The 14,132-nt window shown below is 41.0% G+C and overlaps 1 protein-coding gene across 7 annotated transcripts in view; it reads left to right on the top strand.

The window, feature by feature from the left end:
* The window catches only part of MYOM1 (myomesin 1), a 92,834-nt gene that overhangs the window by 31,842 nt on the left and 46,860 nt on the right, over positions 1-14,132 (top strand). For all 7 annotated transcript variants that reach the window (XM_067547246.1, XM_067547236.1, XM_067547218.1 and 4 more), the window contains 6 exons: positions 3,821-3,962; positions 6,476-6,675; positions 9,360-9,416; positions 10,939-11,063; positions 13,040-13,223; positions 13,898-14,072. In XM_067547246.1, coding sequence (XP_067403347.1) covers positions 3,821-3,962; positions 6,476-6,675; positions 9,360-9,416; positions 10,939-11,063; positions 13,040-13,223; positions 13,898-14,072 — 883 coding nt within the window. The remainder of the gene's footprint in view (positions 1-3,820; positions 3,963-6,475; positions 6,676-9,359; positions 9,417-10,938; positions 11,064-13,039; positions 13,224-13,897; positions 14,073-14,132) is intronic.

The following is a 14,132-nucleotide window of genomic DNA, read 5'->3' as shown; positions in this document are numbered from 1 at the left end:
ATTGATGCAGTTACACAACCCTTTGACCACAGTAGCCTGTAGACCAGTGGTTCCCAACTTTTTTGGCTCAAGGGCCACAGATATCATTTTTACAACCCTGAAGGGCCATCACTCTCTGCCAAGAGGCTGCTCCTCACTGATCTCCCATCTCCCTGGCTGCAGCAGGGAAACAGTACGCATCCTGTAGCCTTGTGCACTCCATCTGGGGGTCCTTAGGCAGTGGCTCCCTTCTGCAGCTAGGGGAACAGAAGATCAGCGTTCCCCTCCTTCTGGCTCTAGCAGGAACCCTGGCACCTAGGGACGTAGGTGGAACGCTTTGCCATGCTCCCTACCACAGCCAGGGGGAGGAGAGCGCTGATCTCCCATCCCCTTGGCTGCAGCAAAGAGCCTGTACCGGTCTTTTGGCCCCATGAAAATGCACTCCACCTGGGTCCTTAGGCAGCAGCTCCCTTCTGCAGCCAGCAGGAAGGGAGTCACGGGCCACTTTGAAAGCCCCCATGGCCCACTTTTGGCCCCTGGGCCACAGGTTGGGAACCACTGCTGTAGACAGTGATGAGTACTAATGATAAAGAGAAGAAACCAACATAACAAATTATGAATGTATTATTTTGGCCACTTTGTTGCTAACTACAGCTCACTGTTTGACCAAGATGCTGTGCAATAACTATTTGGCTGTCTTTAACACACAGTGTGACAAGTTAAAGTACACTGGAAACCAAATAAGGAAGTTTAAGAGGCAAGTAAACTGTAGAAGTTATTTAAAATTCACATGCTACTAAAAGATTAGTTTTCTGTCTATCTCCATTTTATATTCTTGTACAATGATAAACTTCCTAGAATTTCTCTTAGAGAGTATGTCCCTTTAAGAAGAGCTCAGCTATCACATTTCACTGGTCCATGCACTGCTTCTATATCTGTCTCAGCTGCTGAAGTGTGTAATGCTAATCCTCAAGGCTCTGGAAATTTTTGGCTCTGTGAACATGCCCAGAATGGCACCATTTTGCCAAATATAGCAGATATGCAGATAACAGCCTGCTTGGAGATCATGACTAATGCAGTCATGCTCACAAATTGTAGAAAGAATCCATCAAAATGTTTGTTTGTGACCTCACAATGAAGTAGAAAGATGGGAACAGACATTTTAAAAGTTGTGTTGGTGTGTACATAAATGATCATTTGTGTTTCTGTTACATCTTTTGGATGAGACACAGAACTGAGGTCTCAACCAGGTGTGACCAATAAAGGCCGCATAGCAGTTTTTGCCAGAATATGGGTGTAACCTTGGTATCCTCGCAAATTCAAATTAGGTGAACTACACTCTTGCTTACTTAAATTCCCCCTACAGTTTCAAGTGAGTAATATAAGCTTTACTTCCTGTCCTAAACAGTTGTGTAATGATGCTACATACAGTTCATCAGTTGCCATATGTACTCTCAAGTGGTTGCCTTATAGAAATTCCCATCTATAGGGCCCCAACTTGTGAGGTGCGGCACATTGCTCAGAATCAGGCCCATATTGTAAGAGCATTAGTAAAGTTTGTGATGTGTTTTGGGAACCTTCTGTACTACTGTACAGTGGTCACCATTAACAAGTCAGCATTTGCTAGCAGGCAGTAGGGGTGAAATCCTGGCCCCATTGAAATCAATGGAAATTGTACTACAGTTATTTCCTAATCTAATTATTGGAGCAGAAGTGTGATACCTCAGATACCTCTATGTGTAAATATTGGCATTTAAAGGCTTTTAAATGTTGACCTCTAGATGTACATTGAAGATTTACTATTATTGCTATTAATAATTTTTATCATGTAGTTATATTTAATGGATTATGTATACTGTAAATAATAGTTTTTAAAGATAACGCCAATGCTGTGATAGAACAGGAAAAAAATCACCTAGAATCCAGGCTCAGTGATGTTGGCACAGCTCCAACACCTCCAGAATGACACAGCAATTCCTGCCAGGAAATACAGTGTAATATGGTCTTTTCCAAAGCTTTAATGTAGAGTGCTGAATAATCATTTAGTGTCATTATTTTGGAGCTAGGAAGAATAAGCATTGGAAAATTATTGTAAATAAGATCATTATAATAAATAATATAAAATGCTGGAACATCCAGCAGTTTTAAAACTTTTGATTAGAGATAGAGTTGAAGAAAATGTTTACTTAGCGGAGATGTACTGTTTTCCTTCGTGTGTGAGGCTCCTTTTTGTCTAGCCCTAACCCATGACCCTTTTCTATGAAGTAGCTCACAACAGGATTGGGAAAATGCCAGGGGTAATTGGACAAACTGATGTTGATCCAGAGAAAAACAATGTCTCTTCTATGAAAACCTGTTACACAGACTTCTTGGAAAGGTTACAAAATGCTGATTTCCTCCACAAATATGCTAATAAACATACAGCTACACAAACAAATCCTGTTCCACAAATGAGGATACAGTTACATAAATAATTTCAGCCCCCTCTATCTAGGACTGCAGTTCAGCATTTAAAATTTTAGATAAGTTTTGCCTGAAAACAGACTCCTCAGAATCAAAATCAGGGCTTCTCTGACAAGTGGGCCCCAGACTTATAATAAACATTTGACAGGAAGAACATATATATGCTTCTTTAGTTTGTTTTCCAAAATGACAGTGTCTGTCTAAAGTAGTAATAGGCAGATCTCAAAGGATCTTGATAAGCATCCTTGCTTATCTGAATTCCTTATGCCTAAATGTCCTCCCACTTATTCTGGCTTTGCACTGTTGATTTCAACGCATTTACTCCTGATTCACACCAGTGTGAGCCCAGAATCAAACCCCTTTATTCTGAAAAAATTGGGCTGGAAAGCTCAAGAGAATAAGCTTTCTTGTGACAGCCCCAATGATTCCTGCCTCCTAGTAGGATGAATAACCTTGCAAGAAGAGCTTTTCTTCCAAACCCAACCAGAACAAGCAATGCAGTGAAGGAAGGAGATGAGAAAGGAAATAAGAAATGTCCATTTACATTCACTTTTTGAATGAAAAACATATTCAGCATTTTTCAAATTTCAAAGAAAGGCTTGGACTGAGTTTGGGATTGGGTCCTGGTTATTTATTTTATCCAAACTTCTTCTGGAGTCCATCAATGTTTCTGTTATCCTTCCCATCACAGTTCACCCATCTAAGAAAGAGTTGTGTCTCAATAAAAAATACATCCTTCTTTTTTCTTTTTTTTTTAGTTCAGGAATCTAGCAAACAATCATTTCACGAAGATGATTGCTTCAGGGGGCGGCCTGGTTTAAACCATACCTTTTAAGGGGGGCACTCTGTCTACCCAGCCATAGATGGAGTTGAGGGGGTCTGAGTCCTAATAACACTTCATCAACTTGTAATTTCATCATAAAACATGTCAGTGAGATCACAAAACTGTACCGTATCACTTTTTGTCTTTGAAAACTACAACACAGCAGAGCCAAACAACATTGCCTGAGCTACTGTCCAGTTCTAGGAGAATAGAGTTTGACATTTTACTTCAATAAAGCAGCAGGATGACATTTAATAACCCAAGAAATTTCACTTTAAGTAGGTATGGCAGCATCCTAATCAAGATGCAAGATTCCTGGTTGATTTGTTTCAGAGTGCCTCAATCAATTATTGCAATATGCTGCAACATACTGGGTGTTAGTAAATATTGATAAAAGAAATCTAGAATAATAAAGGAGACATAGGACCCAATCCTGGTCCCACTGAAGTGAGTGGTAAAACTTTCATTGGTTTCAATGGGAACAGAGTTTGGCCCTTAAAAAGAACCTTGAGAAAACTGATTCAGATTTTAAAATGTGTATATCCATCCTCATAGATGCAGATGCTGAAATCCCAGGAGCCCCTGCTTCACCACTGGATGTGGAGTGCTTGGATGCTAACAAAGATTATGTCATCATCTCCTGGAAACAGCCTGCTGTTGATGGAGGAAGCCCTATCCTTGGATACTTCATTGATAAGTAGGTATTTATGTCACAGTAGGTATTTATGTACCTACTACTGTACTGCTGATCATTGTTATTCAACAGCCTAATAATCATTTAGTGGCATAAAATGTGATATCGTCATTTGTAGCTCTTCTTGATAGCTAAAAATACTGCTTTTCTGTTTCAGATTCAGATTCCTAGGGCCTAATTCTATTTCCTCCCCTCCAACTCCTCTTGACTTCAGTTGGAATTGAGTCCTCAGTACCATGCAGACAGTGCTCAGTAATTTGCAGAATCAGGCCCATCATGAGACAGCCTGGGATTCCTTCTGCAGTATTGCCAACCCCAAGTGTTCAAAAATCATGTCAGGCACCAAAAAATCATGAGATTGGTTTTCAAATAATACATGTTGAATTCTTTGTATTTGCCTTTTGGTTTCTGTACCCCTTACCATTACCTTCACCTTCCCTTCCATACTCACTTATTGCATCTTGTCATAAATTAGACTGTGAACTCTTTGGGGGTAGGGACTATCTATTTTTATTTGTTTGTTCACTGCCTAGCACATTTTTTAAAAATTATTTATATTGTAATAGCACCTACAGGTCCCAACAAGATCAGGGCCCCATCTCTATACGAACACACAACAGGAGACAGCCACTGCCCCCAAAAACTTACAATCTAAGATGTACAAGCCAGCAAAAGGGGCCAGTGGTTAGGGCAGTATCTTGGGACTCAGGAGAGGTTGGTTCAAGTACCTACTCCACCCCCGACTTGTTATGTGATCTTGGGAAAGTCACTCTCCCTCTACCTTATTTCCATAGTTGTAAAAGGGGGATGATAGTACTTCTTTTCTTCAGGGGGTGTGCTGATGATAAATACATTAAAGAATGTGAGACACTCAGCTACTACAGGATGTGTGGTACTTTTAAGTACCTAGGGTAGATAGATTGTCCCTGTTTTACAAGTAGGGAACAGAGGCACCAGGAGCCAGATTTTCAAAGGTATTTAGGTGTCGAATGATGCAGACAGGCACTTTTGAAAATCCCACTTGGTGCCTAACCCCTAAGTGACTTGCCCAAGATTACAGAGCCTGTAGTAGAGCCAGGAATAAAACCCAGATCTCCTGAGTCCCAGCCCAGCACCTTGACAACAAGACTATTCTGCTGCAATCCTGATTGGGACCTTTGGGTGCTACTGCAATACAAACAATAATAACTATCAAAAAGTGAAGGCTTTCATATGGATTCAGAGAACTATTTAGGCAGAGTATTCATTACCCAAGCGGTTATTTCAGAGGCAACAAAAATGTTAATGGAGCTGCTAGTTTATCTTCTTATTTATCATGTTACTAGAAACTGGGAGTCCAATGAAGATAAATCTTTGTCTTATTCTTTATCATGAGAGCAGATGGGCTGGCTAGAACAGATAAGATCAAATAAGCCTGTATTACTTGCTGTGTTTCTAGTAAGACAAATTGGCTTTTCCATAACTGATTCCTCACAAGGAGAAAGCTTCCTTCAGCCCATAATTCAAGCATGGGAGAAGTGCAGAGTTTCTTCCTGTTTTAATGTGCATAGGAGGAAACAAATTAATTAGACCATGGCTTGGTCTACCAAAAACCTCAGTCTGTCCTGAACATCTTCCTTCCTGGTAGGTACATCTCTCTTTCCCAGGGACTCAGGTTATTGCTGCCTGGTAGGTTCATCATCATCTGCCATGGAACTACTGCTGACAATTTAGGCCTTGTTAATGCACTGCTTGTAGCCAGTCTCCCTTGAAAATCCTGGCAGCACTCAATGTGCTGTCATGTCTGACTATGTGCCAGTGGGTTTTCTACCCTATCCCAGGGGTTCTCAAACCTTTTTTGCTGGGACCCCCTTTGAAAATATTTCAGGCGGTGATGACTCCCCAACAAAAGTGATGACCCCCCCCGTCAATGCCATGCCATCTTACTGGCATTTACGGGGGCTGATAGTTCACGACTCCCCCATAATAACCTTGCAACTCCCTGAGGGGTCACAACCCCCTGTTTGAGAACTCCTGCTGGCCTATCCCATCTAGATGTTGTGTGGGGTCCATCCACCTTGTCACAGAACACACAGCATATGTTTCTATGTCCAATTATTTTGCTGGATGTATAGCAGAGATGTAAATTTTCAGTTCAGTGTTCAAAGGCTGAGGAGTTCAGCCCCTATAAGCAGAGAGGGGAGCTGTGTGTTTCATTTCCCATGTTGAAGCCAAAACTCTCATTTAACATCCTGAGGCATGCTTTAAAGCATTTAATCAGTGAATAGCGTGAAGTTTCTTTCCTTTTCTACTTCAGGAAAGAAGTAACACAGCTGCAGGGGATTTAGAGCCAGCATTCACTTAAGCCCTGACTGCTTTGTGAAGCTGGTTTTATGTTGGCAATATGTGAAAGCTACTGGGCAGGCTGGTAGGATCAACAATGTATATGAACAGCTGTTTGGAGGATTAGGGGTGTGTGCTCGGAGTTCTCTTTCTCATTCCATCTTCAGTACTACTTGATTTGTTTGCTTTTTCAGATGCGAGGTTGGCACCACTCACTGGTCCCAGTGCAATGAGACTCCGGTGAAGTTTGCTCGTTTCCCTGTCACAGGTTTGATAGAAGGCCGCTCCTACATATTCCGAGTCCGGGCTGTGAATAAAGCTGGAATAAGCATACCATCCCGTGTTTCTGTGCCTGTGGCAGCTCTGGATCCTGCTGACAGAGCTAGGCTTAGAAGTAAGAGTTTTTCAATATATATTCCCTAAGAGGCTTAAGACATTTTAACTCCTGCAAGAATATATGCATATTTGTTTTGTAAGTTCTCAAAGTTTCCACAAGAGGGAGCAATGTAAAAACAAAATATCTTCTTTTGTAAACTTATTTGCCAAGAAAAACCCCAACCTTGAAGGCTGAATCTTCTCGCTAAAGCTTGTCCTGTGTTAACTGAAGTACAGAGCTGTGTACTTGCAGGAAGTAGAGAAAAGGAGCACAGCAGTTGCCTGGAGTGTGCTTCTTTTGTTTTATTGTCAGATTCCATGAATAGTCTCTTGCTGTGTAGCAGATAAGGGGGACTGATTCTATTAAAGCCATGGAGTCACACCAGCATAAAACTGGCATAGGCCAGTGAAGAATCAAACTCAAACTCTTTACTTGAAAGTTAATGGTTTGTGAGTCACATTCCTTATTCTGTGGACTGCCAGTTTTGCTCTTTCAGTGACAAAAAGGACTTCCAAGCCCTGCTGGTGGATTTATAAAAAATGTTTATTTTTACTTCCAAGCATCCACACCAGGACAAAACACAAGCCTGAAGTCCAGTTCTTCCCACTGTACTCAGAAGTTTTTGTAATTAAAACAAGTCAGGGTGAGGGAGGTACTGTACTGATTATCTCTGTCTGTTGGCTTTCAATTGTTCAAATGGGATATGACACCACAGGAATGATGCCACCAGGGGTCCCCAGCCAGCGCTCTAGTCAGATAATCAAAATACCTCACTTGAAATGAAAAAAAGGAAATGTTGGAGAAATGCTCAGGCCCTGGAGGCCTTGGAAAGTTAATCACCACCTTGCTCAGAGAGGAGTTGTGCAACCTGGGACTTGGGAGGCATTGTTCTATTCTTTTCTTATTGGGGAGAGTGGAAAGGCAAGGGAATGAGTGAGCAGCTTGTCCATGAGTAGGAAGCCTGATCTACATAGCATATTCCCCGTCTCTTTGTTGTACCTTTCCTCACTTCCATATTGCCTCTCACTTAGTCAACGTTACTCCTGGATAATCTTCTCTTCAATCCTCTATGTCTTCCCTCCCTTCTATCTTGCATGGCACTGACAGCAATTCAGAGAAGTAATGCAGCAGATCTGAACTTCAGCTGTGAGGAGGATATCTGCAACTCCAAAGAAGTATTTCTGAAAGTGCATTGACCAGGCTAATAGTCAAATAAGCAGAACAATGCACTTGACTGGCAGTGAGAAAATCTAGGGTTTTTTCCCTGTTCTTTCATATAATCGCCAGTGGATTTTAAACAAGTCATGCTGTTGCTCTGTGCCTCAGTTTCCCCATCTGTAAAATGGGGATAATAATTTGTACTTACCTTTTGGAAGATCTGCAGATAAAAATCGTTATATAAATGTAAATACCTTTAGCACCTGTGATCTGAGAAAACTTCCTGACTGGCTAGGCAGCAGTTCTGTAGAAAAGGACCTGGGGGTTACAGTGGACAAGAAGCTTGATAGGAGTCAACAGTGTGCCCTTATTGCCAAGAAGGCTAATGGCATATTGGGCTGCATTAGTAGGAGCGTAGCCAGCAGATCGAGGGAAGTGATTATTTCCCTCTATTCGGCACTGGTGAGGCCACATTTGGAGTACTGTGTCCAGTTTTGAGCCCCCCGCTACAGAAAGGATGTGGACAAATTGGAGAGAGTCCAGAGGAGGGCAACAAAAACTGTTAGAGGGCTGGAGCACATGACTTATGAGGAAAGGCCGACGGAACTAGGCTTGTTTAGTTTGCAGAAGAGAAGAATGAGGGGGGGATTTGATAGCAGCCTTTAACTATCTGAAAAGGGGTTCCAGGGAGGATGGAGCTAGTCTGTTCTCAGTGGTAGTAGATAACAGAACTAGGAGTAATGGTCTCAAGTTGCAGTGGGGGAGGTGTAGGTTGGATATTAGCACACACTTTTTCACTAGGAGGATAGTGAGGCACTGGAATGGGTTGCCTAGGGAGGTGGTGGAATCTCCAAACTTAGAGGTTTTTAAGGTGTGGCTTGACAAAGCCCTGACTGGGATGATTTAGTTGGGGTTGGTCCTGCTTTGAGCAGGGGGTTGGACTAGATGACCTCCTGAGGTCCCTGCCAACCCTAATATTCTATAATTCTCTAAACACTTTTGTTTACCAAAGTGAGTGCCTAATTCCAGACACCTCATTATAAACAACCCTCCTTGAATCCCCTGCCTCAAAGCTCTGTATCAGTCTAGTAACTATTGCAGGATTTCTGCCACTTAGAATAAAATGTCTTCAGCCAGTCCATTTGCTGGATAATGGACTCATGCTTTCAATCTGGCCTTCCTCTGTTAATGTAGTCCATTTTCATTGTTGAAACCCTGTTGGCACAGGATGGTTTTCTTGGTACACAAAAAGGAGGCTTACAGTGCAGCTAATGGGCCGCAGTGCAGTACCAGATCGCTCAAGGATTTCTTAAATACTATGTGTATAGTTTTTGTTGTTTTTGGTTTTAAACTGACATTTGAATCATTACTCAACTCTAAAATCATTTCTGCAAGTTTTGTCCAGAACACTTCATATCTTCGATAGAGATTACATGAATCCCGGATCATTCCAACCATTTGCTTTGAATAGTAAATGAGTCACTTTTTCTCAAAACAGTTTCTGATCTGTCTCACTCCTTTGATAACTCTACTTCCTTTTTCAGGTCATCCTTCTGCTCCCTGGACTGGACAGATTATTGTGACTGAGGAAGAACCTGCAGGTAAATACGTACCTTCTCCTAAAAATGTCTGATCTGAAGCAGACTGAAGTCAATGGAAAGACTTCCCCTGAGTTCAATGGGCTTTGGATCAGGCCCAAAGTCCTTTACAATTAGAATCACTGTAGCTTAAAATACCTCTGAGCTGAGCTGTCATGGTTTGTTATTTAGGTCCAAATAAATAAACATGAATGCAATTTATACAAATTCAGAAACAGTGTTTAGTTTTTTTTTTAAACTCTTCTATTTTTTAAAGAAATCAGACTCCAAAACAGTGGGATCCATATGAGATATTTATTTTATGCTTTCATCATGATAATCATTCAGAAGTTCAAGTAAATCAGTGCACACTTTGAGGAATTTTAAAATTACTCATGTGACCTGTCCATGCCTAGGCTGCATAAGGAGAGCCGATTCTCCCAAATTGGTGGCCAACACCGCAGTTAGATTCACCAACAGTGCTCCTGATTTTCCACAGTGGTTATCAAGAAGCTACAATAAGAAATACACAGCCCCTCTTATTGCATTTCAGTCTCTGGCTCCCAATCAGCAATCGGGTCCAATAAAGAGATAAGTTATTTAAACTCCATTCCCTCTCCTGATCCCCAAAGTGTCAGCCACATTACCAGATCAATATTAGTTTGGATCTAACCCAGAATACGACACTGCCAGCCAATCCTTTAGTAACTAAACCTAAAAATTTATTATAAAAGGAAAGAAACAAGAATGGAGATGTTAAATGATCAAAGCAATCAGATACATACAAATGACTTTAAAGTCCATGTATACCAGATTCTCAGCAGAATTGTGTCTTGTACAGTTCCTCTGGTATACATTCAGTACCTGGATGGGTCTCATTCCTTTGTTTCACAGCTTCAGTTGTAAATTAATTGATCCAGAGGTAGGAATTTAGGAAGCAGGAATGAAGACAAGATGGAGATGGTGAAGCTGCATTTGATAGTCTGCCATGTGGCTTGTTTCAAACACAAGCTTAGCTGTCACAGCACATGGGCAGGGAAAAACACTTGCATGTCCCTACATGTCCTAATGACTCATAGGTGTTTTCCTGGCTTCTATCCTTGGACTCATTGTAAAGGTAACGGCCCTTGATGAGTAATCAATGCTGACACTAATCTGCCTGGGTGTGTAACCTACTGTGTAATCCAATAGCACAGCACAAGTGTTTGGATACAGATATGTATCACACATATCCATAATTTACAATACAAAGACAATACATACTCATAAACAGTATTATCATACTTAGCAAATTATAACCTTTCCAATGGTACCTGACATGGCATATCTTGTAAGAATCATTGCAATTTTGTCATACTGATATAAATAATATTATAAATGGTCATTCCTAATCCAGACAGCATCACAACTCAGCTTTGAAATTGTCTGACCTGGCAGAAATAAGCCTATTGATGTTTTCACGGGAGCATCTGGTGCAGGGCTTGGGACTCCCCTAACCTGGTTAGCTGACACAAAACAAATTTCCTTCTCTTCTGTCCTGTTCTAGAGGGTATTGTTCCTGGACCACCTTCAGACCTCCATGTTATTGAAGCCACCAAGAACTATGTTGTGCTCAGCTGGAAGCCACCAGGAGAGCGGGGTCATGAAGGTGTCATGTACTTCGTGGAAAAGGTAATCATGGTGTCAAAGTCAAGTGAAGTGTCACCTTCTTAAAAGTTTGCTCTGCCAACTTGTCTAATCTTCTCAAATGACTGTATATTTCATACCGAGACCTTCACAATAGTGTCTTTTCCATATTCAAAGAGCAAAACGTACACTCGGTCTAGATGACTTTTTCTTTTGGGAGACTGCAGCCCCGTGCCAAGTGCTCCTGTGAAAACATCAATAGACTTATTTCTGTCAGGTCAGACAATTTTACTTTTGATTAAGGAGACCCACAGAATAAAAAAGAAGAAAGAAAAAAATCTCTACGAAAAATCTCTACGAAAGTGAAAGCAGACCATGCCTCTGACTTGAACTTCATCATGGGTCTGCCTCCTAGCAGATAGGCAGATGGACTTTCTACATAAGGCTGCAGTACAGGGAAAGCAGAATCATAAGATACCGCACCTGTGTAAATACAGCTAGTCTAGTGTGAGGTCTGTGTTCACATTGTGGCTGGAGATTTTCCTCAGGAGGGGCATTTGGCATGAACTCTTCTTTTCCTTCTTCATCTGCATCCTAAAATTCTTCTTCCTTTGTAACATTTTCATTTACTACTTCCTCAGGCTGATAACAAGCACAACACATTTATTTTCCAGTAATTACATACATAATCATCACTCTTAATTTTAGTGTCCTCTTTTTGGAACCTTTATGGTGTACTTGCTGGTCAATGTAATTCTTAATTTTCTCCCCTTTTATCTCTTCTAGGTCTGTTGCTGCTCCCCCAAACCCTCCTGACAATGCTTGTTTCCTCCACTTCATTCCCCTACTGGTCTAGGCATAAAATCATGGGAGACCTACCTTGTGGGTTCTCTAGTCTGTGTTGTTTCTCATTCATCTTGTGAAATCTGGTCTAGGTAAATCAAATCTAATTAGCAATTGACATTTAAAGAATGATGGCTTTTCTGTATAGCAGACTGTGGTGTACATATCAGCAGAAAATCTGCAATACAATGTGGCAGGATTCTCCCTTCATTTTTTACCTTCATGCCCTTTTAAGTGTCTGCACAAGAAAGTGTTTTGCTAGTCCATTGAATGCTGGGTGACAGGCAGCAGACGTGATGTATGTTACTAACGTGTTCCTGGGGAATCTTTGAAATTCCTCAAAATAAATTGAGGACCATTATCTGAAATGGTCTATTTAGATAACCCACATGGAGTGAACATATTCTGTATTTTCTCAATAGTCTTAGCAGCAAAAGTGTTCATCATATGCTTTACTTCTGGCCACTTGGAATATGCATCAGCCACAAATTCAGTGCACTTGCTTTTTTTTTTTTCCTGAAAAATCAAGGCCAGATTGTGGCTCATCATGATCCAGTACATAAGGGAAGGGAGAAAGTGCAAGGAACCGCCTCTACTTTGCAGCTCTTCATAGCAGTCTCCAACAACCACATTCTCTGGATTTAGAAGAGAGCAGGAACTGCTCATCGCTAGTGCATTTTATACTGCAGTCCACTCCAAACAATGCATTGGAATGGCAAGGCAGTTCCAAGAAGCACTGTGGTAGTGTTAATGCTTTGCCCCTCTGATGACACTGGAAACCTTTCTGTGAAAGATGCTTCTTTTCCTCTCCTGAAAATTCTACAGCCAGAGCAAGGACTGGAGCACTGATCGCAGGATATGATGCAGAATTGGTCTTAGCTGTGGCAGTGCTTCCTACACACAAAGGATTCTGGAGCGTATCCACTATGACATAGTAAAAACAGGAAGCCTCTAGGTATGGACTTGAGAGTAGGTGAGAACTCGGGAGAACTCATGGGGTGGGAAATCTATTTATTCATTCTGAGGACCGGCAAAGAAAAAAGAATGTGGCTCTCTATCTTCCATAATAGCTATGGGGTCAGCAGTCCAGATAGAACATCTTGGCAGTCTAGATTTTCTACTAAATTCTGTGCGTTGAATATCTGTGTTCCAACGGCTGTTTCTTGTTTTGAATGCAGTGTATTGCAGGCACAGAGAACTGGCAGAGAGTGAACACTGAGATCCCTGTAAAGTCTCCTCGCTTTGCTGTTTTTGACTTGGCTGAAGGGAAATCCTACCGTTTCCGTGTTCGCTGTTGTAATTCAGCTGGCATTGGTGAGCCCTCAGAAGCAACTGAAGCTACAATGGTGGGTGACAAACTTGGTAAGTGTATAGACAGACATATTATTCTGTGTCTGTGGCTACCCTTTAAGATCATTAGGTAGTTATTTTGCTTGAAGGAGACACGGATGCTCCATAATTGATACAACTGTGAACTGTAGACAGTGATTTGTTCTTTTTTATATAGTTCATTGTGACGAATTGTGGATCCTCTAATGTATGTTGAGGTGGTAGATGCTAATGAATGGCATCAACGACTGCAAATAATCATGCAAATAACTGCAAAGACTACAGATAATAATAAAAAAATTGGGGAATTTTTTTTGATAAAACATTTTTTGTTTCATTTTAATTTTTTCACAGAAAAAAATTTCCATATATTGACCAGCTCTAATTGTTTATATTTTATCAAATTATGCAATCTAAAACAAAAATGAAGCTTATACTTCTAAAGTTGATGGAGGGACTCCTTGTAGAGGAAAATCCAAGATAGCAGCCACAATAGAGTAACTTTGGTTACTTTACAAGCTTTAAAAGTTGAGGGCTGTATTCTGCTCTGATTTACACTAGTGTAAATCTGGAGTACAGAAACTCAGCTGAAGTCAGTGGAGTTATTTGGATTCACACTTTCATAACCAAGAGCACAATGTGATCCTTATTTTTATGTTGGTAAATTTTACCCTTTTTGGTTACTAATTTATTTTTGTTCCTCCCAGATATTCCCAAAGCTCCTGGCCGTATTATACCAACCAGGAATACAGATACCTCAGTGGTTGTCGCTTGGACAGAATCTAAAGACAGCAAAGAGTTGGTTGGGTACTACGTAGAAGCAAGCATAGCTGGATCTGGCCATTGGGAACCATGCAACAATAATCCAGTGAAAGGCACAAGGTAATGGATATAAAAGCCTGGAAGGTAGGTTTACTAGTCCCCAAGCATGGCAAGTTTGTT

Source organism: Emydura macquarii, unplaced genomic scaffold, assembly GCF_026122565.2.
Source record: "Emydura macquarii macquarii isolate MOO-44397 ecotype Brisbane River unplaced genomic scaffold, CSIRO-AGI_Emac_v2 contig_212, whole genome shotgun sequence".
NCBI lineage: Eukaryota > Metazoa > Chordata > Testudines > Chelidae > Emydura > Emydura macquarii.
The sequence above is the reverse complement of the archived record's forward strand: the minus strand, read 5'-3'. Positions and strand labels throughout refer to the sequence as shown.